Below are 19,442 nucleotides of genomic sequence, written 5' to 3' on the forward strand. Positions count from 1 at the left end.
TCATCTGATGTGCAGGTCCGTGGTGGTGTATCTGGATGATACACTAATTTAGTCTCCAGACATGAAGACTCAGGACCATGTGAATCAAGTGTTACAGATCCTAAGAGAGAATAAACTGTATGCTAAATTGGAGAAGTGTGTCTTTGCAGTTCCGGAGGTGCAATTCCTGGATTACCTACTCTCATTTTCAGGTTTTCGGATGGATCCTGAAAAGGTCCGTGCGGTGTTGGACTGGGATTGACCCGAAAATCTGAAAGCGCTTATGTGATTTTTGGGGGTCACCAACTACTACCATAAATTTATTTTGAATTACTCAACTGTGGTTAAACCTTTAACAGACATGACAAGGAAAGGTGCGGATATCTCAGTCTGGTCTGATGTGGCCTTACAAACCTTTTCAGCTGTTGAGGAGTGTTTTGCTTCCGCCCATATTGGTGCAACCAGATGTGTCGCAGCCATTTATTGTAGAAGTTGACGCATCTGAGGTAGGGGTAGGTGCAGTCTTGTGGCAGGATCCTTCACCTAGTAAATGGCGCCCATGTGCTTTTTTCTCTAGGAAACGCTCTAGTGAAGAAAGAAATTATGAAGTAGGTAATAGAGAGTTGCTGGCCATTAAGTTGGCTTTTGAGGAATGGCGTCATTGGTTGGAAGGAGCGGTTCATACTATTACGGTAATTACCGATCACAAAAATCTGGCTTACTTGAAGTCGGCTAAACGTCTGAACCCAAGGCAAGCCAGATGATCGTTATTTTTTACCAGATTTAACTTCATTGTCACCTACCGCCCTGGGGCTAAGAACGTCATGGCGGACGCTTTGTTGCGTAGTTTCCCTGGGGGGGGGGGGGTGATTCGGAAGATCCGGGTCCGATTTTGTCCGAAGGGTTAGTAATATCTGCCCTTTATCCTGATCTTGAGACAGAGGTGTTGGGGGTCCATGGAGATGCACTGGATTCTTGCCCTCCGGGGAAGTTGTTTGTTCCTCCTGAATTACGACACAGGGTGTTCAAAGAACATCACCGTACAGTCCTTGTCCTTGAAACCCTGGGAGCAGATCCACGATCGATCTCATCTCTCCTAGATTGTGGTGGCCAGGGTTGCGTAAATGTGTTGAAGGCTATGTCTCAGCTTGTAGTACTTGTGCACGTGCTAAGGTGACACATACTCAGCCTTGAGGTTCTCTTCTTCCGTTGTCCATATCCGTTCTGACCCTGGACTCACTTATCCATGGACTTTATCACAGATTTGCCTAATTCATCAGGAAGAACTGTGATCCTGGTGGTTGTTGATCGCTTCAGTAAGATGTCGCACTTTATAGCATTACCAGGGTTACCTAATGCTAAAACCCTCGCACAAGTGTCGCTAGCATCGTGAAGTTACATGGTATTCCCTCTGATGTGGTGTCTGATAGGAGGACACAGTTTGTTTTAAGATTTTGGAAGGCGTTCTGCACTAGCCTGGGGGTACAATTGTCCTTCTCGTCGGCCTTTCATCCCCAGTAGAACAGACAGACTGAATGCACTAAAATGAATCCGGAGAATCAGGTGAAGTGGTTTTCGTTTTTGTCTTTGGCCGAGTTTGCCATAAATAACCGTAGACAGGAGTCCACCGATAAGTCGCCGTTTTTTGGGGCATATGGGTTCCATCCGCAGTTTGGCACATTTTCTGGTACTGAGACATCTGGTGTTCCAGAAGAGGAAAAGTTTTCCTCTTCTTTGTCTGGTATTTGGCGGAAAATTCAAAATAATTTAGGAAAAATGGGCAACAAGTATAAATGAATGGCTGACAAGAGACGGATGAGTGGTCCGGATCTAAGAGTGGGTGATTCGGTGTGGCTGTCCAAAAGAATCATTAAGTTGAAAGTACCTTCTTGGAAGTTGGGTCCAAGGTTTATTGGTCTATAGAAGATCTCCGCCATTATTAACCCGGTAGCCTTTCGTCTCGAACTTCCATAGGCTTTAAAAATTCATAATGTTTTCCACAAATCTCCGCTGAAGAGATATATCGAATCTGTTGAACCGTCCTCCTTGCCTCCCGCTCCTGCCATGGTGCACGGTAATCAAGAATTTCAGCTCGCCAGGATAGTGGACCCCCGAAACCTCCGTAGATCCCTCCAGTATCTTGTTCACTGCAAGGGCTATGGTCCAGAGGAGAGAATGTGGATTCCAGCGACCGACGTTTATGTCAGGCGCCTAGTGAAAGCCTTACACAGGGCTAATCCGGAAAAGGTGGGAGGTCACCCGTATAAGGGGGGGGGGGGGGTTACTGTCACGGTCCCTCCCATGACTGAGGGTAGAAGATCCGAGAGACTGGCTGCACGTGAGGTTATCTGACAGTGTCTTTGCTTTCACTTGTTTCAGTGTTGTTGTTGGTAATGACCATACCTCTGTTATCATTACTAATCTTTTAATTAGCCTGGCCTTACACTTCAGTTCATGTGGTTGATACTCTCTGGAGGTGGAAGAGCTGGGGTGTGGTTCTCTCGTGAGTTCCTGCTCATCCATTTCTATTGGAGATAATTTTACTTATCTTTGTATTCTGGTTGTTACCCTTTGCTGGTTGTTACTAGGCCTCAGAGAGATGCTGGTTCATTCATCTGGGAGGAAACCAGTAGTCTCATACCCTGTCACTACTCCTAGGGCATTTCAGGGCTCCTAGGGTCTAGGTTCTGGTGTATGAATCCTCCCACCTTCAGGGTCTATTCATACTGACAGGAGTAAGGGCTTGATTTAGGGTTTCTGTAGGTGGTGACCATTTCCCTCTCCCTAGCTTGGAGGTCTAGCCCCATTATCTTCCTGTGTTCATTCTGGTGTTCCTCCCCCCCCCCCCCCCTTCCTTATCCCGTGACATTATCCTGGTCACCAAGTGGACAGCCAAAATTTAATTTGTATATATTTTTAAGTTCTGTGGTAATTTGGCGATGTAGAACAGAAAATGCCTGGATCATTAAGGCAATTTCTAGGCATGATGACAAATTAAATCAATCACTGTTAGTGCAGTCTCTAACCTTAGAAAAAGAAAACTGTTGTTTATTGTTGTAATGTTAAGGCGATTTCTAACAAATTTCACTCAATATATAGTTAGCTGCATCACAAAAACTAGACATGCTAGAGAAAAAATGAACACAGATTTGAAATTTGCATTAAAAATACTACGAAGTCCACATAAAATTATATCTTATGAAAATGACATGTTGACCTGTGTAAATATAACACTTAAAATATAAATATATATACTTTTTCTTTGGGTCACTTGCTAAGAGATACTCTTTCATAGATTTATAAAGTCAGTGGTAGATTTTTTGAAGTACATGCAGTAAACTTGAGAATGTGGTTTATGTTAGTATAAATGCATCACTTCCTCAGTAAAAAAAAACCCCCAAAAAACCTCAAAGTAATACACAGGACAGCTTTTGGTGTTATTACCACAGAGCACCTGTGTCTATCTGTAATGCTGAGATGCATATATTCTGGCCAATAGGGTTCCAGTTTTATCAATATTTATTCATCATTAATGGACATCATTGTCAAGAACAACAGTAGAATTTTTCAAACCTCAACTTACCAGACAAGGTATGATATATGTATGTGCAGTTCTTGCTCTGCCTTAAGATTCCAAGAATCCACTGTGATTCTACTCTAATTCTTGCAAACCACCAATACAAACTTTGCACTGGCTTTATACTATATCTCTAGCTTGTACTACAAGTCTGGTGACTATATATATATATATATTTATATATATATATATATATATATATATATATTTGGCCCCATGTTCTCATCATCAGGCAAGGTTACCCCAAGGTTACTAGGAGCTTTACAAATCAGAATTTTGTATCCGTCTCTTTTATGTAATACTGCTTTTCGGTGTCTGGTTTAGTTTATAATTTATAACTTTAGGAGGGTTACTAATCTTCAAAGTTTCAAAAATTCCATCCGTCTAATTTCCTATTGAAAAACTTTGGTGGATGTGTTGAATAAATGACATGTAATGGAAATAACAAGCTAAGTCACATAACCTTTTGATTTGCTGGAGCAGGTATAACACAGGATACTGGGTGTTATATTTTATCCTGGTACTCCAGGAGTCTATATCTTACTCATCCTAACGTGTGAAATCTTTGTAATTTTTTTTGTGTTGTATTTTTACCAAATACATTTTTCTTACAGGGTGATTATGATTCAAGTCAAGACCATGCGTCTCAGAGTAACGCAAACACTATAAAAACACACTATATTTCTTAATGTTTGTTGCCCTCCACATAAGACTTTATTAAAAGTGCATATATAAGTGAAATCTGTTTTCACTATAGCATTTAGGGCTTACCTGTTGATCAGTTTACAAAAAGTGAAAAACCTTGTAAAAAGGAAAGATTGTGAGAAATCTCCACCCTCCCCGCAGACATTTCTGCCTACTTTTTCTTCTACACTGGCCGTAATAGAGTGCTAGCTGTCACTTAATTGATCTCTTTTGTTGAGACCTGTGTACAAGAATATTGCTTCTGTGTATAAAACTATTTAAAAGCAGTTTATAGGGGTTCAAAAAGTGGTTAGAGGGTGATCAGATGTATCAGATGTAACAAGAAGAGAACTCCGAAACATGAATCTTAAAAGATGGTATGTTTGTATGTCTGCAAAATCATTTATATTATACATTGTTGTACATGTTTATAATTATAATTTATTTTTTATAATTTTATTTTCAGAATTAACATTGTGTAAAATGAGTAGAATGGTGTATAGACTGCTTCTTCTACTAATAATCCTCATCGGTAAGTAATAATCCTCATCTTCCATTTGCATAGGTTATGGCATTGCTGCTCTTTTTATATTTAACCCATGTTTTGTGTGTTTCTCCCAGGTCTCCTTGAATTTATGGTTAGGTAAATAGGGTTTAAATCCGACAGTTTTGCCAGCCAATCAAACACAACACTCCAGCTTCCCTCACCAAAGTTTGGCAAAGCTGATAAATTAACCTTGAAAGTTGTAGTGATTAAATGCTGACCACAGAGTGGTGGCATGATAATGTGACTTTTTTTGTAACATACCCACAGCAAAGTAACCCTGCACTATTTATTTGTCTCTGAGATGTTACACAGGGGGATTAAGTACGTGTTCATTATCCTTTTATTTTCCCTTGTATTTTTTATCCTTTATGTTTTTTCCTTGGTCCATGGTTTGCTATTGGTTTCCCATACCCCCTGAGGAAGCAAAGCGAAACGTGTCTACAAACATAGCAAAATAAATCAAAGTGTGATTTTATCTATTTGGACTGTATGTTTTTTGTAAGTTATATATATTACTGTTTTATTCATGTAACATTATGAATGAATAAAGCTATGTTTTTATTCAATTATAATTTTAAATATTGGGTGCCTTTCAAATAGCCTTCCCTTTCCTTCTTCCTTAACAAATTTTTAGAATTTTTTGAGGCTAGGCACATACCAGTTAACTAGTTTACTGGGGCTAATTGAAATTCCCTTCTGAACAATTTCTCTTTTGTGATAGTGGTCGTTATAATACCTGCCAATATCTATGAAAATTTTGAAAAACTCATATCAGGGCAGGCAGAAGACTAGAAGTAGGATCAAGGTCAGGTATCCAGAAAGGCATTCAGGAAACATAAAGCTTGTTCAGTTACTTGTAACACACTAATAAGCAGCCTGAGTCTGGAACTAGGTTTAAAAGGGGCTAGCAGCCAATAGCAGGACAAGATTGAATCCAGGAACCAATCTGCTCATTGACCACAGCGCATACTTTAAAGTACCCTTCAGCTGGTCACAGTCTTAGGGTCCTTTGCAGGGCATGCTGAGAAAGAAACTATGGATAAAGGGAGGCTGGTGATGCTGCAGGTTAAACAGATGATATGCAGGTGGAGTGGTAACATTCATGCCAAAGCTGTTCAGCATTTGCATGTCAGAGAGCTGTGTGGATTTCTTGTTTTTATGTACCTAATTGGAACATGACTTTGTGGATACATACAATATACTCATCCCCAGCATTTAGCTCATACTATATTTTCTATATATTTATATATTAAAATGTGATTATTATGAAATGACAAGTTGTATGTATAATTGGGATGTATCATTGGGATGGAGGCGCGAATGCTGGGGTGGGATTATACATTTCCTCAACAGAAACTTTAAAGGTCCCATCACACTATACTCTATAATGCGTTAGGACAGTCTAATGATTTAAACAGGCTGTCAAGTGCATCCTAATATGTGCAACATACATCATGCGTGCTGAAGGATGTTGTGTGTTGGGGTGTAATTTAAAATAAATTTCAACAAAACACCACAATTTGATCACAAATTGCTGGGAGTTTTGGTAGTGTGCATTAAACCACCGTATATCTATTTATTAATACCTTACAGGATCTTCATCAAGCCCTGTGATGATCTTCAAACCAAACTGGAAAAGGATCCTCATAGGAGAGTCTATAACTATGAGCTGTATAGTGGAGACTTCTGCATCATACCATAAATGGTACCATAATGACCAGCTGATATCTTCATCAAAGGACAATGTCATTTCATTTGCTGAGACAAGACACAGTGGGGATTACTGGTGTTCAACCAACACTGGTGGTAGAAGTGAGAAGATCACACTGAGTGTTAGCAATGGTAAGTTGAGCTAATGTAAAATTTATTATGTTTTTTGTCCCCCGTTGTCACTAACGTATTGCTGCCATTAGGTTAGTGACAACAGAGGACATATATAATAAAGTTTATATAAACCTAATTTAAACTGAACAGGGCATATACACTGACATTTACATTTGCATCTAACTTTTATTATATTTTTATCTTAGTTTGTAGTTATTTGTTTTATCGGATTATGATATAATTTCTTTTCTAACTGGGCAATTGGAGGCTTCACCATTACCATCAATGGTTTGGTCTTCATTTCCTGAGTTTGGCTCTGACCATAGCTTTATCTACAAGGATTATAAATGTTTCCCTGTGCTGTCCTAGCCCATTAAACGGACAAAGGGATATATTATTTCCCTTGTCCGGAAGCTGAGGTTTTAAAGGAAAGTGTTTTACCCAGAGATACATTTCTGAGCATAGACAAAATGGTAGAACATGCAAAGTTATAGGAAGAGGCCCTGTGACTTCTGATTATTAACAGGGACAGTATAATGTACCCCTCTGTCCCCCAGTTCCAAACTGACATTCAAGTTTTGAACTTAAAATCTCTCATACTTAGAATTACTGGAGGCTGTTTGCATGGGAAATTATGTTAAAAATGTACTAATAGCTTAAACTTTTAAATACAAGGAAGTGTGAGGGGGTTTCTTACCAGGTCAGCGAGGGAGCAAGAGAACATGCTCAGGTTGGTGAATCCAATACAAAGAAAGTTGTTATATCTACCTAAACAAAATAATCTAATAATAAATTCACATTAATGCTCATGGATTCATCAGATGTAATGTTGTTGTAGGTCCGGTCATCCTTCAGGCTCCGCTCTATGTATATGAAGGTGATGATGTGCCTCTCCGATGTCACAGTCCACAAGGACGTTCTACAAGACAGACAATATTCTACAGGAACAATCAGATAATCCAGACATCGGCTACCGACCCTGATCTACTGCCTATAAAATATACAGATCTGACAGACACCTACAGATGTACAAAAAAACTGCTGACTACTTATAATTACAGTGATGAGACCACTGTATCTTACACAGGTAAATCCTGCTAAGTGATGATAAATTTGTTTTTTCCAAAATTCCTATCAATGGAGGGACTTTTCACAATATTTTTACCATGAAAATCAGACTTAAATAAGTGACTAATTTTCTCAATCAAGCCTATACCTGATGACTTTTCAGGTTAGTAGCAATACCCCTGGATGTGGTATTGTCACAAAAAAGTGCAGAGTTTGGGAGGTCAGAGCAGGGGATCAGTGGGGAGTGACATTTTCAATCTCCCAATGTGCTTCCCCACACCCAGAACATACCGGTTTTAAATTTCTCAGTTTCACTTATCACTAATTATCCGTATATTACCTAAACTGTTACCATTAATAATGTTTAGCCATATTTGAAATTTATATTAGTAATTTATAAATTGTTATTTGTTATTTTATATTATGGTATATTGATTTCTAGCAAGTGACTGGACTATTCATGTAAGCTTCCAACCAAACTGGAACAAGTTACTTATAGGAGAGTCTATAACAATGACCTGCCATGGAGAAAGTCACCTGACCTATCACTGGTTTCGAAATAATGTCATGGTAGCAGAAGGACCGATTTATACAATCAAATCAGCCTGGGTTGAAAACAGTGGGATGTACCAGTGTCAGACAAATCTTGGTAAAAGTGCTGCATTTAGGCTGGATGTCAGTGATGGTGAGTTGGTCTCTTCATTCTCTTAGACTTTTCCTTTCATTTAGCACCCATAAACATGTAGGGAACAGTTGTGATCACAAACTTGTCATGAACAAGTCCCTTGTTGTGTAGGAAGAGGGACAGACACAGGGAACTGACTCGATAGACCTGATTTAATAAATCTCTCCAAGACCAGAGAAGACATACTATCCTGGGAGAACCTGGGTGATCCAGCAAATCTGTAATCGCGAGACGGGAGATCTGGTGTAGTAGGAAGGAGTAGGTTTGGGCTTGTAGTCTTGGCATTTACTGCAGTTATCAGAAATTGTAATTGAATTTTTTGGGTTACTTTATATATTTACATATCAGGATTCATTGTATTCTTTATGAACTTAAATATTTTGTATTACAGGTCCTCTCATCCTGCAGGCTCCTGTCCTTGTTTATTCGGGGACAGATGTAAATCTGAGGTGTCACAGCCGCCCTGAGTATTCTGTACACAGAACAACATTCTACAAGAGTTATAATGTCATTTTGGGGTCTCTTAGTGATCACAGCACATATGTTCTTCCTAGAGATTCTTATGCCCCTGGAAGATACAGATGTGTGGGAATATTATCCCGGGATGAATATGTATCTTACACAGATGAAGTATCCCTACATGTCAGAGGTAACTGCTCATCATGCTGTATGCCTTGGCAATGGATTTATGTCTGATTTATGTCTGTACTTTGTGCTATCACTGCCAACTGTGTGCTAGAACTCCAGAGTGACTGCAACTTCCTCGGCTTATATTGAGGTAAATATGAAGAAGCTGTTTGTGTCTATATTGCAGCCAATAATTACATAGTATGTTGTCATTCCAGTTGCCTAGACCCCCCCTTCCCTGCACACACTTTCCTACAAATGACAGTGCCCTCTTTTTTTCTGGTCCTTTTTCTTTTACTGTCTGTGCTGGCCAAGCTTTCCTTACCTCTCCCTGCATAATCTTTTATGAAGCATTCAGGGGAGAGGCAAAGGGAAATACTACAAAGTGTTACAAGAATAACAGCTGTGAATTCGTTTACAGGTAAATAACATGACTAAAATAAAAATCTTTCCTTTACATGTATATTGTAAAGGAAAGATTACTGTTGTAATAAATATTATGATGACTAGCTAACATTAAGGGATATAAGGTATGAAAGCTACTGTGCTATAGGTAATTTACATGACAGTGATAGGGCTAAGTTCCTGCCGTCCGTGCCCCCACCCCACCACTTTACCCCAAACACACACTGAGACAACAACTTGGTTAAATGGCCCCTTTGGGACGTTTGTTAACAAATAACCTAAATATTAACTCTTTTAATAAATAACCATAAAATACCCATAAATAGGAATATATAAACACATAATCAACAAATAATAACAACTTACAAATAATCACAAATAACTGTACATTAATAAAACATCCTTTACCTAAACACACCCCCTGGTTACTGGTCCTCAAAGGCCCCACTATTGTAACCCCTTGCACCTAATGGGTCTGCACCACCATGATACGTAATGCTCCCAGCAGCACCTCAAGCTTGGGAACGATACCAGCAGCGCTTTCAGCCCTACCACAAAACAATTTAACACTCCCAACAACAACCTTACCCAGGGTCCCATACCATAGATGAGACCCTCACCCCCACTGAAACAGTCCAATACAACTCCTTCCCTCGAGGACCTCACCGACACACCTAAAACCAGGGGGGGGGGGTGGGAAAAAAGCGCCGGGTCCTATCTTTCAGGTAACCCCACTACCTGTGTTCCATGCCTGAGTTTCCTTCATGCTGAGACTTGCTCTGGTGTTTGAGCTGGCGTGGGTGTGTTTCTCTTAATCTATGAGGTAACACATACACACCCTCCATTTTCAACAGCCTATGGCTGGTTTCCTGCAGGTATTTAAAGGCACCTCCTACTACAGGAAGTTGCCTGAGCAATCTCTGGTTTACCCAGTGTAACTCTCAGTGCTAAGGTATTTTCTCTGTTTTGCTTTGCTGTGTACCAGGCCTTGCTTACGTTTTTGGACTTAGCCTGTTTGCTGCCTGACCCTGACCTCGGATTACGTTTTTGGACTTTGCTTGATTGCCGCCTGACCCTGACCTTGGATCCTTGTTTCTGGACTTCTTGGCCACGCAAGCCCCTCGGTGCTTGCACCGGGTTTCCTGACTCCTGTGGTCAGCTGCCACTGGCCTGGGGATTGCTCTGGAGTGGCACCTGGCAGCTACCCCGCAGCCCAAGCCTATCCTCACCATCAGAGGCTCTAGTGAAGACCTGGTAGCGGCTTAGTCACTCCCTTCTGGAGCATTCTGGAACAGTCAGTGGCACAGACACAGCACACTGCTAAATGTAGGCCACATATAACTGTGTTAAATTTTCACCCAAAATAACCACAACAATTGCCTCCGGGGACATAAATCTAGTGTCTGTATGGAGCTTTAGACAGTTTTGCCTGGAACAGGTGTGGCCAATGGGAGTTTCTCCCTATATTCCAGTCCTGGTGACAACTACAGTATGTCAAATTGTCCCCAGAAGACTTCATGTATTGGTTCCATTCGAGCAAAAACAACAAGTGCGAAAAAGCGAGACATACAAGTAAAAAGTATCAACTACCATTGTAAAGGACACACCCTGGTTTTAGATCCCAAATTTTTCAAAACAAAGTGCGTCGTATACATGGGAAAGTATGGTATATGCTCGATTCCTCATCACTTCCTGTGCAGATGAAAAGGGTCCCTTGAACAAACAGGTCTGGTCTTCTAAAGAAACTGATCTTCTAACCCTTCCCACTAATGAGAACTAGTACAGACAGATTTTCTCTTCTGGTCTGATCAAAATTAAGACAAATCAGCTGACCAACAGTTAGAAACCCATCTTTTGGTGTTCTAACCAGTTGCAGAAAATATGGATGTGTTGTGAATATTAATCAGATGAATACAAGCTTTATCATTTGTACAAATGATTGAGTGCATCCAATCTGGTCTTAGGCAATACGTTTTTGGAAATCCCAATTTACTGAATTATTAGTAAAACCAGACTGGGAATCCTCCAAGATTGACCTGGCAACTCCAGGTTTTTAAGCAAGTAGCCGGCCCGCCTTATGATGTCTGTAGATCTCCTTGTCCCTCTCCAAATCCCCCCTCTCCAGCATCTGCCTGTTGAAAGCATGGAATGCCTTTTCAGCAACTGCAGCAACTACTTCTCTCCCCTGCTACAGAACTGGCCCAAAAACCAAGGAGAGGAAGATGTCTGTGATAGAAGAGCCCCATTACAGTCCATTATCTTAAGACCATGACACTAATATCCACATATAACAAGTAATAAAAACCCTCCATCTTGAAATTGTACTTATTCTTTGAGGAACGGGTGCAGATGTGTCAACTAAAATCCAGTGAGTCACCCTGAATTGAGTTGGGTACCCAATTTGTGAGTCTGGTTATGGTAGAAAGCACTGTGGGTGCTGGAAGGGGTGACACACGTTAGGGGGAGACCAGAGATTATCTTGGCTGGGGAGCGGACTTGTATATGGTAAGCCATGCTTCCTGCTTCATGAGGGTAACTGAACAAGTAAATAACGTTACCTGTTTAATTAAGTTGGTTGAATAAAAAAAAGTGCTTCCATTAGGTAGGTAAATGATAAATCCTAATAGGCTTAAGGTGTCACGGATTTGCCACAAGTATGGGGAAGTGGACCCTCTGTGCAATCCGTGCATTTGGGGGAGGTATGAGCTGAGGCGCAGAGTCTAAGGAACTGCCTAATGTTCACCAGAGCACCCCACAAGAAAAGCGTCCTGCGGACGGCGCCCGGGTTGCGGCCCTTAGACACACCTGTGCAGACGGCAGCTGACTGCCGATGGAACCGAAGCGTAGTACCAAATGGATAGGCAATCTCGTAAACCAGAGCAGGACCAGGTCAGGGCAGGCCGCAAACAATCGAAGTCAAACAAGTGAAACTCAGAAACATGGAATCAGTTGGAAATAGACACAGGCTGGATCCTCAGGTAAACACACCTATTGCAAAGACAAGGGGAGTCAGTCTAAACACAGCTTATATAGCCAGGCTAACAGGCAGGCTGTGTGGGGACTGATAGAGCAGGTGCAAATAAATCAGCTGGAAGAAGCTGGAGAAGTCCAGGGACGCCTCCACCTTCAGAACCAAGGTAAGGAGACAAACTGCTGCTGATCTGACATATATCTAGTCAACAAAAATTACCAGATCAGCTGTGTTGCTGATCTGTGACAGTACCAGCTTTTTTTAGGGCCCCTCCTCAGAAGGGACCACTCTGGCTTCTTGGAAAACCGCCTATGAAAGTCCTTTACCAGCAGAGGGGCATGAAGATCTGCGTGGGATACCCAGGTTCGTTCTTCTGGACCATAGCCTCCACAATGGACCAGATATTGCAGTTTGCCATGGAGCAGTCTAGAATCAATGATGTACTCTATTTCAAACTCTTCCTCAGAATCCACCTGGACAGGAACTGGATGAGGGGATTTGTGGGAATAGTAGTTGAGAATGAGAGGCTTCAGGAGAGACACGTGAAAAGAGTTGGGAATGAGAAGACTGGAAGACAGCCACAGCTTATAAGTCACATTATTAATCTGCAATAAAACAGAGAAGGCTCCAATGAAACAGAGAGAAAAATCAGCTTTTAGGAGCAAACTCAGCCCTGCCTGGCTGATACATATGGATTCTCTTTCAGTCTGACCATTGGATTGTGGATAGTAGGCAAAAGAGAAGTCCAGCTGAATTTCCAACAGATGACTCAGGGTCCTCAAAAAACAATGTGAACTGAACTTCTCGATCTGAGACTATGCTGGAGGGAATACAATAGAGGCGAAACACTTCCTGGAGGAAGATTTTAGCCAAGGCCGGAGCTGAAGGAAGCCCTTTCAATGGAATGAAATGAGCCATCCTGGAAAAATGATCCACTACATCCAAAAACACTGTGGTAAAAGGTAAGTGTGAAATCAAATCTAGAGAAAAATAGGGCCCAGCAAACTTGCTGTAGATTAAGTCTTTGGGCAGTTTGGAGGTACAAGAGATTTTTGTGATCTGTGCAAATCGGAAAGAGAGCTCCCTCAAAAACATGACGCCATTCCTCCAGTGCAAGTTTCACAGCCAGTAGCTCTCGATCCTCTATAGTGTAATTCCTCTCTGCAGGCAAAAACTTCCTTGAGAAGAAGCCACAGGAACAGAATTTGTCAGAGGTGCCTTGCTGGGAGAGAACAGCCCCTCCCTCCATAGCAGAGGCATTAACCTCAAGAAAGAATGGCTTACTTGGGTCAGGATGCATGACGAAGGGAACTGATGTGAAAAAATATGGAAAAAATTAGTATGTTATCCAGGTATACTACAACACAAGTGTAGAGGAGGTCACAGAAAATGTATTTTACACAGTTCTGAAATACCACAGGGGCATTACAAAGCCCAAATGGCATGAAAAAGTATTCATAGTGACCACCGCAAGTGTTGAAAGCAGTTTTCCACTCATCCCCTTTTTTGTTTCGGATGAGGTTGTAGGCTCCACGCAGATCTAGCTTAGTGAAAACAGTGTCACGCTGGATATGGTCAAACAATTCCAAAATCAGAGGCAAATATATCTATTTTTAACCATTACTGTTCAAGCCCCTGTAATCTACAGTACCAGCAGATGAGGTTGACTTGCGAATGAAACCCCTTTCGAGGTTCTGTTTAAAATAGTCATAGTCTGAGTCTCAGGTCTAGACAGAGGATAGACATGGCCACGAGGAGGCATAGTTCCAGGTAAGAGCTCAATGGAACAGTCATAAGAGCGATGAGGTGGCAGTACTCCTCCGCAGTTCTGTGTCTCTGGTGCAAGGAACGGAGAACAGATTGGTCGGATGCTGCCCAAATTGGATCATCATATAGAAGAACAAGTGCCTGGAAGAATGAATCTACAGAAAGAAGGGCAGGATTTCCAGGTAGCAAGCTGAAAGTCCAGGACTGATGTTCACCTTGCAATAAGGACATCATATAGGCAACTTGCTGTTCTTCGGAGCCAGAGGAGTGTGGGTGAAGACGAAAATAAAGTAGGCAAGCATTTTTGTGTTAGAAAACATCTTCCGGTCACTGGAAAAACGATCTGGCAAATTGATGTTTGGCTCAGGTGCAGGATAGATGGTAGCAGGAGCAATTGTAGGAGCTGAGGAAGGAGCAACAGCAGCACTGCCGCAATGTGAGATAAGCCCTGTAGTACAGAAACAAACCTATTGCAAAGGCAAGGAATGTCAGTCTGAACACAGCTTATATAGTCAGGGTAACTGGCAGGCTGGGTGGGGATTGAATGAGCAGGTGCAGATAAATCAGCTTGAAAAATCAGGCAACGCCTCTACCTCCAAGGCCTGGACAGAGCAGCTAGAAGCAAGGTAATTAGACAAGCTACTGCTGATCTAGCATATAACTGGTGAACAACAAATACTAGATCAGCTGTGCTGCTGATCTGTGACATGAAGATGTTCTCGTCACCATTTACACTAAAGCATACAATGCTTTACATGAAAATGCCAATAGGAAAATAATTTAGGTTTATAATCTGACCACTATTTGGTGCTGTGTCTTCATGTAAAATGTATAACAGACTCTTGATGGCAGAGGCAGAGTTTATAACACTTTACAAAAAAGTCACAACGCCATCTATTGGGGGCCAACAGTAATTCACCAAATATTATTTGAGCGCAAGTGCCCCATCAAACCCATATCAAATGTAATTCTGTAAAACAGGTAAAAGACTGAGCCCATTTGATTTAAATTTTTCACATTTAAATAAATGTTTTAAAAATGACACACCATGGATGTACTTATTCATATCAATTTTACTGACATTTTTGTTGATTGCTGTTTTGAATAGTAACATTGACAGCCGCATTTCATATCCTAGGTTTATACTTGGTCAGGGTACTTTACCTGCTTTTTATGTTAGACCAGAATATTTTAAAATATGTAGTATTTCCTTGCTTTGCCACATTTAGTTTCCTAATAATTTTATCACTATAAAACTATTCTCCAGATCAACACATTTGTAGATTTTGGTTATTAATGCATATGAATTAATGGAATTTTATCACAAGGCACTGAGCATCTACATTTCACTGATTTGATAACAATTGATTGGATGATATGTAGGTAACCCCTAAAATTTGTTTAGGTTGCACCTATGGGGAGTTTAGGTCAACTTGTTCAAAGATTTAGTTTATGTAATTAACATGGATTCCAGTTCTCTAAGCTATATGAAAATTATGTTGGGAAAATGTTTTACTAATTCAGATGTACAGTGAAATGGTCTTGTAGCTTTAATTTCCATTTTATTAAGTATATTATTTACCATTCTTTATCCTAGAACTGTTTTCAAAGCCAGATATTACTGCAATACCCTACAGTAATAAAACAACTGCTGGTAACACTATGACCCTGGTGTGTAACACAAACCTCAGCCTGCTCAGAATGAAGACAGAACTGCAGTTTGCTTTCTACAGAGATGGACAAGAGGTGAAGAACTTTAGTTCAGCCAATAAATATAAAGTCAATTTTGCTCAGCTGGAGGATTCAGGGAATTATTCCTGTGAAGTGAGAGTTTCAAGTAAGAGCGTCAGCAAAATGAGTGAAGACTTATATATCCAGGTACAAGGTGAGTGTGTAATAGTCAGGAAAAAATGTACTATATATATATATATATATATATATATATTCCACAATCCATAAAGTCACTCTAATTTGTAAATTCCAGGTTACATTTTGTTGTATGTTCACAAGTTTTTAAACTTGTGATCCCCAAATCTTGAAATTTTTGAAAGCTTGGGGGCTTAAATTGTACTATTAGCTATGAGGGTCCCCTGTGCACCCTAAAACTTTCAAGCTGTTACGATCAACGGTTTATGATATTTGAAGGTTTGTACAGAGTGATTTGTTAGGCTGCAGAACATGCAGACTTTACACACACAGCTATCGCAGTGTTCTGCCTATGATGTCATTACAAGAGCCCACTTGTACTCGCCCACTCGGATATAAATTTTATACAGTCAGCTTTTTTTCTTCAAAGAAGCCACAGCATGAGATATCAGATGAGGGCCGGACTGTCTGTGTCCCCTGATCTCATCTCGGGCATGCGTCTCATCAGAGCTTCTGAACGGATCACAGCTGAGCACGGAGCATCCCGTTCAGAGGATTAGAGCTGCTAATAAGAGTCAGTTGGGGGAGGTACGACTGCTGTGCGCTTTGCCCACCAGAAGGGGGCTAGGGAGGGCTATGATATATCAATGCGGTAAATGCATAGACCTGTAGTAATCAACCAGATGTCACCTGCTCTAAATGTCCAGAGATTTCTGAATGGATTCTGTGACATATTGTAAAGTGCTGTCATTATTTCTTTTTCTTCTTTTTTTTTTGTAATAGATCTAGTTATTGTTATGTGATCATTGATTTTTTTTATTTTTCCTTTACTTTTTTTATAGAAGACAATTCTAAAAATACCTTATCAATCACTGTTATAATCAGGATCTCTATCCTCTTCATTGCCAACATAGTGATTGTTGTGGTCATCAAGTACAAATGGATCAATTCAAAAACTCCTACGAGCATGAGGCCAGCGATGGACACACCTGATACAGGTAAGGTATCTGATCATTCCTGGCTTAAAAAAATGTATAAACAATAATTAAAAACACACCTGCACAATAGTCAGCTGTCTGATTATCTTGTCATATGCAGAGTGCAGCACCAACTTCAGCTACTATTGTGCTGTGTGACATGTAGATCACTTTCTTGGTGCCCACTTCTCCCCCTAAAGAGCCCTACTTATCACAGTGATGGTTGGGTCACTTCACACCCATACATTGTGGTGACACACACTGACAGATGCTAAGTTTTGTAGTGGCATCAATTTTTAATAGCTCTCTAATAGATCTTGTACTAAAGGGAAATCAAACTGCAATGTCAATTGTTAATGTCAAAGGTAAGTGACATAAGAACATGACTTCTGTCTGTGTCAGTTTTAATAGATTCCAAACATAAACTGTTATCACATGCATGCTGGTCATCAACAAAATCACCTTGATTTCCCTTTAGTTTTATGCTGGTGCTTTAAGTGATGAAAAATAAAACATTGTTTCTGTAAGAGGTGATATAAGATTTAGAATGGTCCATTAGGGGAAGAACAAATTGGAGCACCTGGTTTAACAAAAGAAAACATTGACCTAGTTCAATGTAACAAGATAAATATTTCCAGAGGAGCCAACATCATTTTAGTTCCTTAAGACACCTGGTCCAATCACCTCCAGGATCCAGTGGGTATCATGCATTTAGTAGGACATGGATTTATGGGGAGATTTTTCTCTTCTTTAACCACCTAGCCGTTATGCCTGACCTTGGTACGGGCAAAATAAAAAAGGCTAGGATGGTTAAGCCCGTAATTTTGTCACATGCTTACCTCCATGGTCCCGCTGCACATCCAGCGTCGTTTTCCAATTCCAGCGTCGTCCTCCGTCGTCCATCGATCTCCCTCCGTCGATCTCCAGCATCGGGTGCCAGCGGGTCCAAGTAAGATGCCGGCCGGTATCTTGTGTTTCGCCGCCTGGCATCTTCCGGGCGGCGGAACACAAGATACCGGCCGGCATCTTACCTGGACCCGCTGATCGTTCACGTCCTCCTCGTTCCAGCGCCGGATGATCTCTGATAGGAGAAGCCGTCCGGCGGAGAAAAAAAAAACGGACGGCTCCTCCCTGCGTGCGTGATGACGTCGGCGCGTGTGCGGTAAATTCCAATTGAAACTCATTCATTCATTTTGTATTGGATTCAATACAAACTCCTGTATTGAATCCAATACAAAATGATTCAAATAAATACAAAGTATATAATTGGTAAATTCAAACTGTCATTTTGTATTGGATTGAATACAAACTCCTGTATCCAATCCAATACAAAAAATAAAAAAAAATAAAATAAAAGTAAATAACTTGGAAATTCAAATTTATATTTTGTATTTGATTGAATACAAACTTGCGTATCCAATCCAATACAAAAAATAAAAAAAAATAAAATAAAAGTAAATAACTTGGAAATTCAAATTCTTATTTTGTATTGGATTGGATACAAACTCCCGTATCCAATCAAATACAAAATAATTCAAAACAAACCCCCAATAAATACAGAATCAAAGTTTTAAAAATTGCCAGTTATTCCCTGGATGGCTAGTGTGTAAAACTGTGTCTTATTTTACCTTTGCTGATCTTCGCCTAATTTCCTTTAATTTTATTAAAAGTATTTTTTTTTTACATGATTGTGTGTTTCAAACATTTTTTATTTTCATAATATCTACTAGAACCCTTGTTCGGACATATTTCTGTAAGTTACAGGTCTACCATTTAAAAAAATTTCAGAAAAAACAGTGGATCACTTTTGGTACAGAAATCTAGACATCAGTGTAACGCTCAGGTGGTTAATATCAAAATCCAAACAATAACTATATTTCTCCATTTTTATTAACTGAGGATTCTTAACCAAAATCATTTTGCCACCATAATTTGGGACTGAACTGCCAAAGGGCCCCAGTTAGAGACAATAATGACTATTCACTAAGTGACTGACATAATGCATAGCACAGTTGTAGAATGCTAGCAAAGGCTGCAGTGGGTAGCAAGTTTTAAAACTTCCTATTATATGCTTTTTATTTACTGTTGTGAATTTTATTTTTAATGCAGCACTGAAAAAAAAAGATTACAAAAAAAGTCAATGGCAAAATAAATTTAGGAATAAAAACCATATAAGCAAAAAGTAATTGCTAAATGGAGACAGGAAGCAATGGATTTATATAATTTATTTGCATGCTGTAGCTTGATCTTGATCAGTATTTCTTCTTCTGTTTCTAGCATCTTTACCTGAAGCCACTCAAAACGTAAGTAACATGACATTTACTCTTAATTTTCTAAACAAGTAAGTGTGCAATAAGCCCATGTAGATTTCCTTATTTTCCTATTCTGTTAACAATTCAAAATGTTGAACTTTCCCAAGGAGAAAAAATAACTCTCCAGACAGCAATAAACCTATGGCAGATATT

The 19,442-nt window shown here is 40.1% G+C and overlaps 1 protein-coding gene across 1 annotated transcript in view; it reads left to right on the forward strand.

Moving 5' to 3' along the window:
• The window catches only part of LOC140342516 (Fc receptor-like protein 5), a 50,072-nt gene that overhangs the window by 27,718 nt on the left and 2,912 nt on the right, over positions 1-19,442 (forward strand). Inside the window, exons 9-18 of the mRNA XM_072428723.1 lie at positions 150-214; positions 1,996-2,226; positions 4,682-4,772; positions 6,381-6,629; positions 7,450-7,698; positions 8,122-8,364; positions 8,756-9,013; positions 15,732-16,019; positions 16,843-16,998; positions 19,255-19,280. Coding sequence (XP_072284824.1) covers positions 150-214; positions 1,996-2,226; positions 4,682-4,772; positions 6,381-6,629; positions 7,450-7,698; positions 8,122-8,364; positions 8,756-9,013; positions 15,732-16,019; positions 16,843-16,998; positions 19,255-19,280 — 1,856 coding nt within the window. The remainder of the gene's footprint in view (positions 1-149; positions 215-1,995; positions 2,227-4,681; positions 4,773-6,380; positions 6,630-7,449; positions 7,699-8,121; positions 8,365-8,755; positions 9,014-15,731; positions 16,020-16,842; positions 16,999-19,254; positions 19,281-19,442) is intronic.

Source organism: Pyxicephalus adspersus, chromosome 12 (assembly GCF_032062135.1).
Source record: "Pyxicephalus adspersus chromosome 12, UCB_Pads_2.0, whole genome shotgun sequence".
NCBI lineage: Eukaryota > Metazoa > Chordata > Amphibia > Anura > Pyxicephalidae > Pyxicephalus > Pyxicephalus adspersus.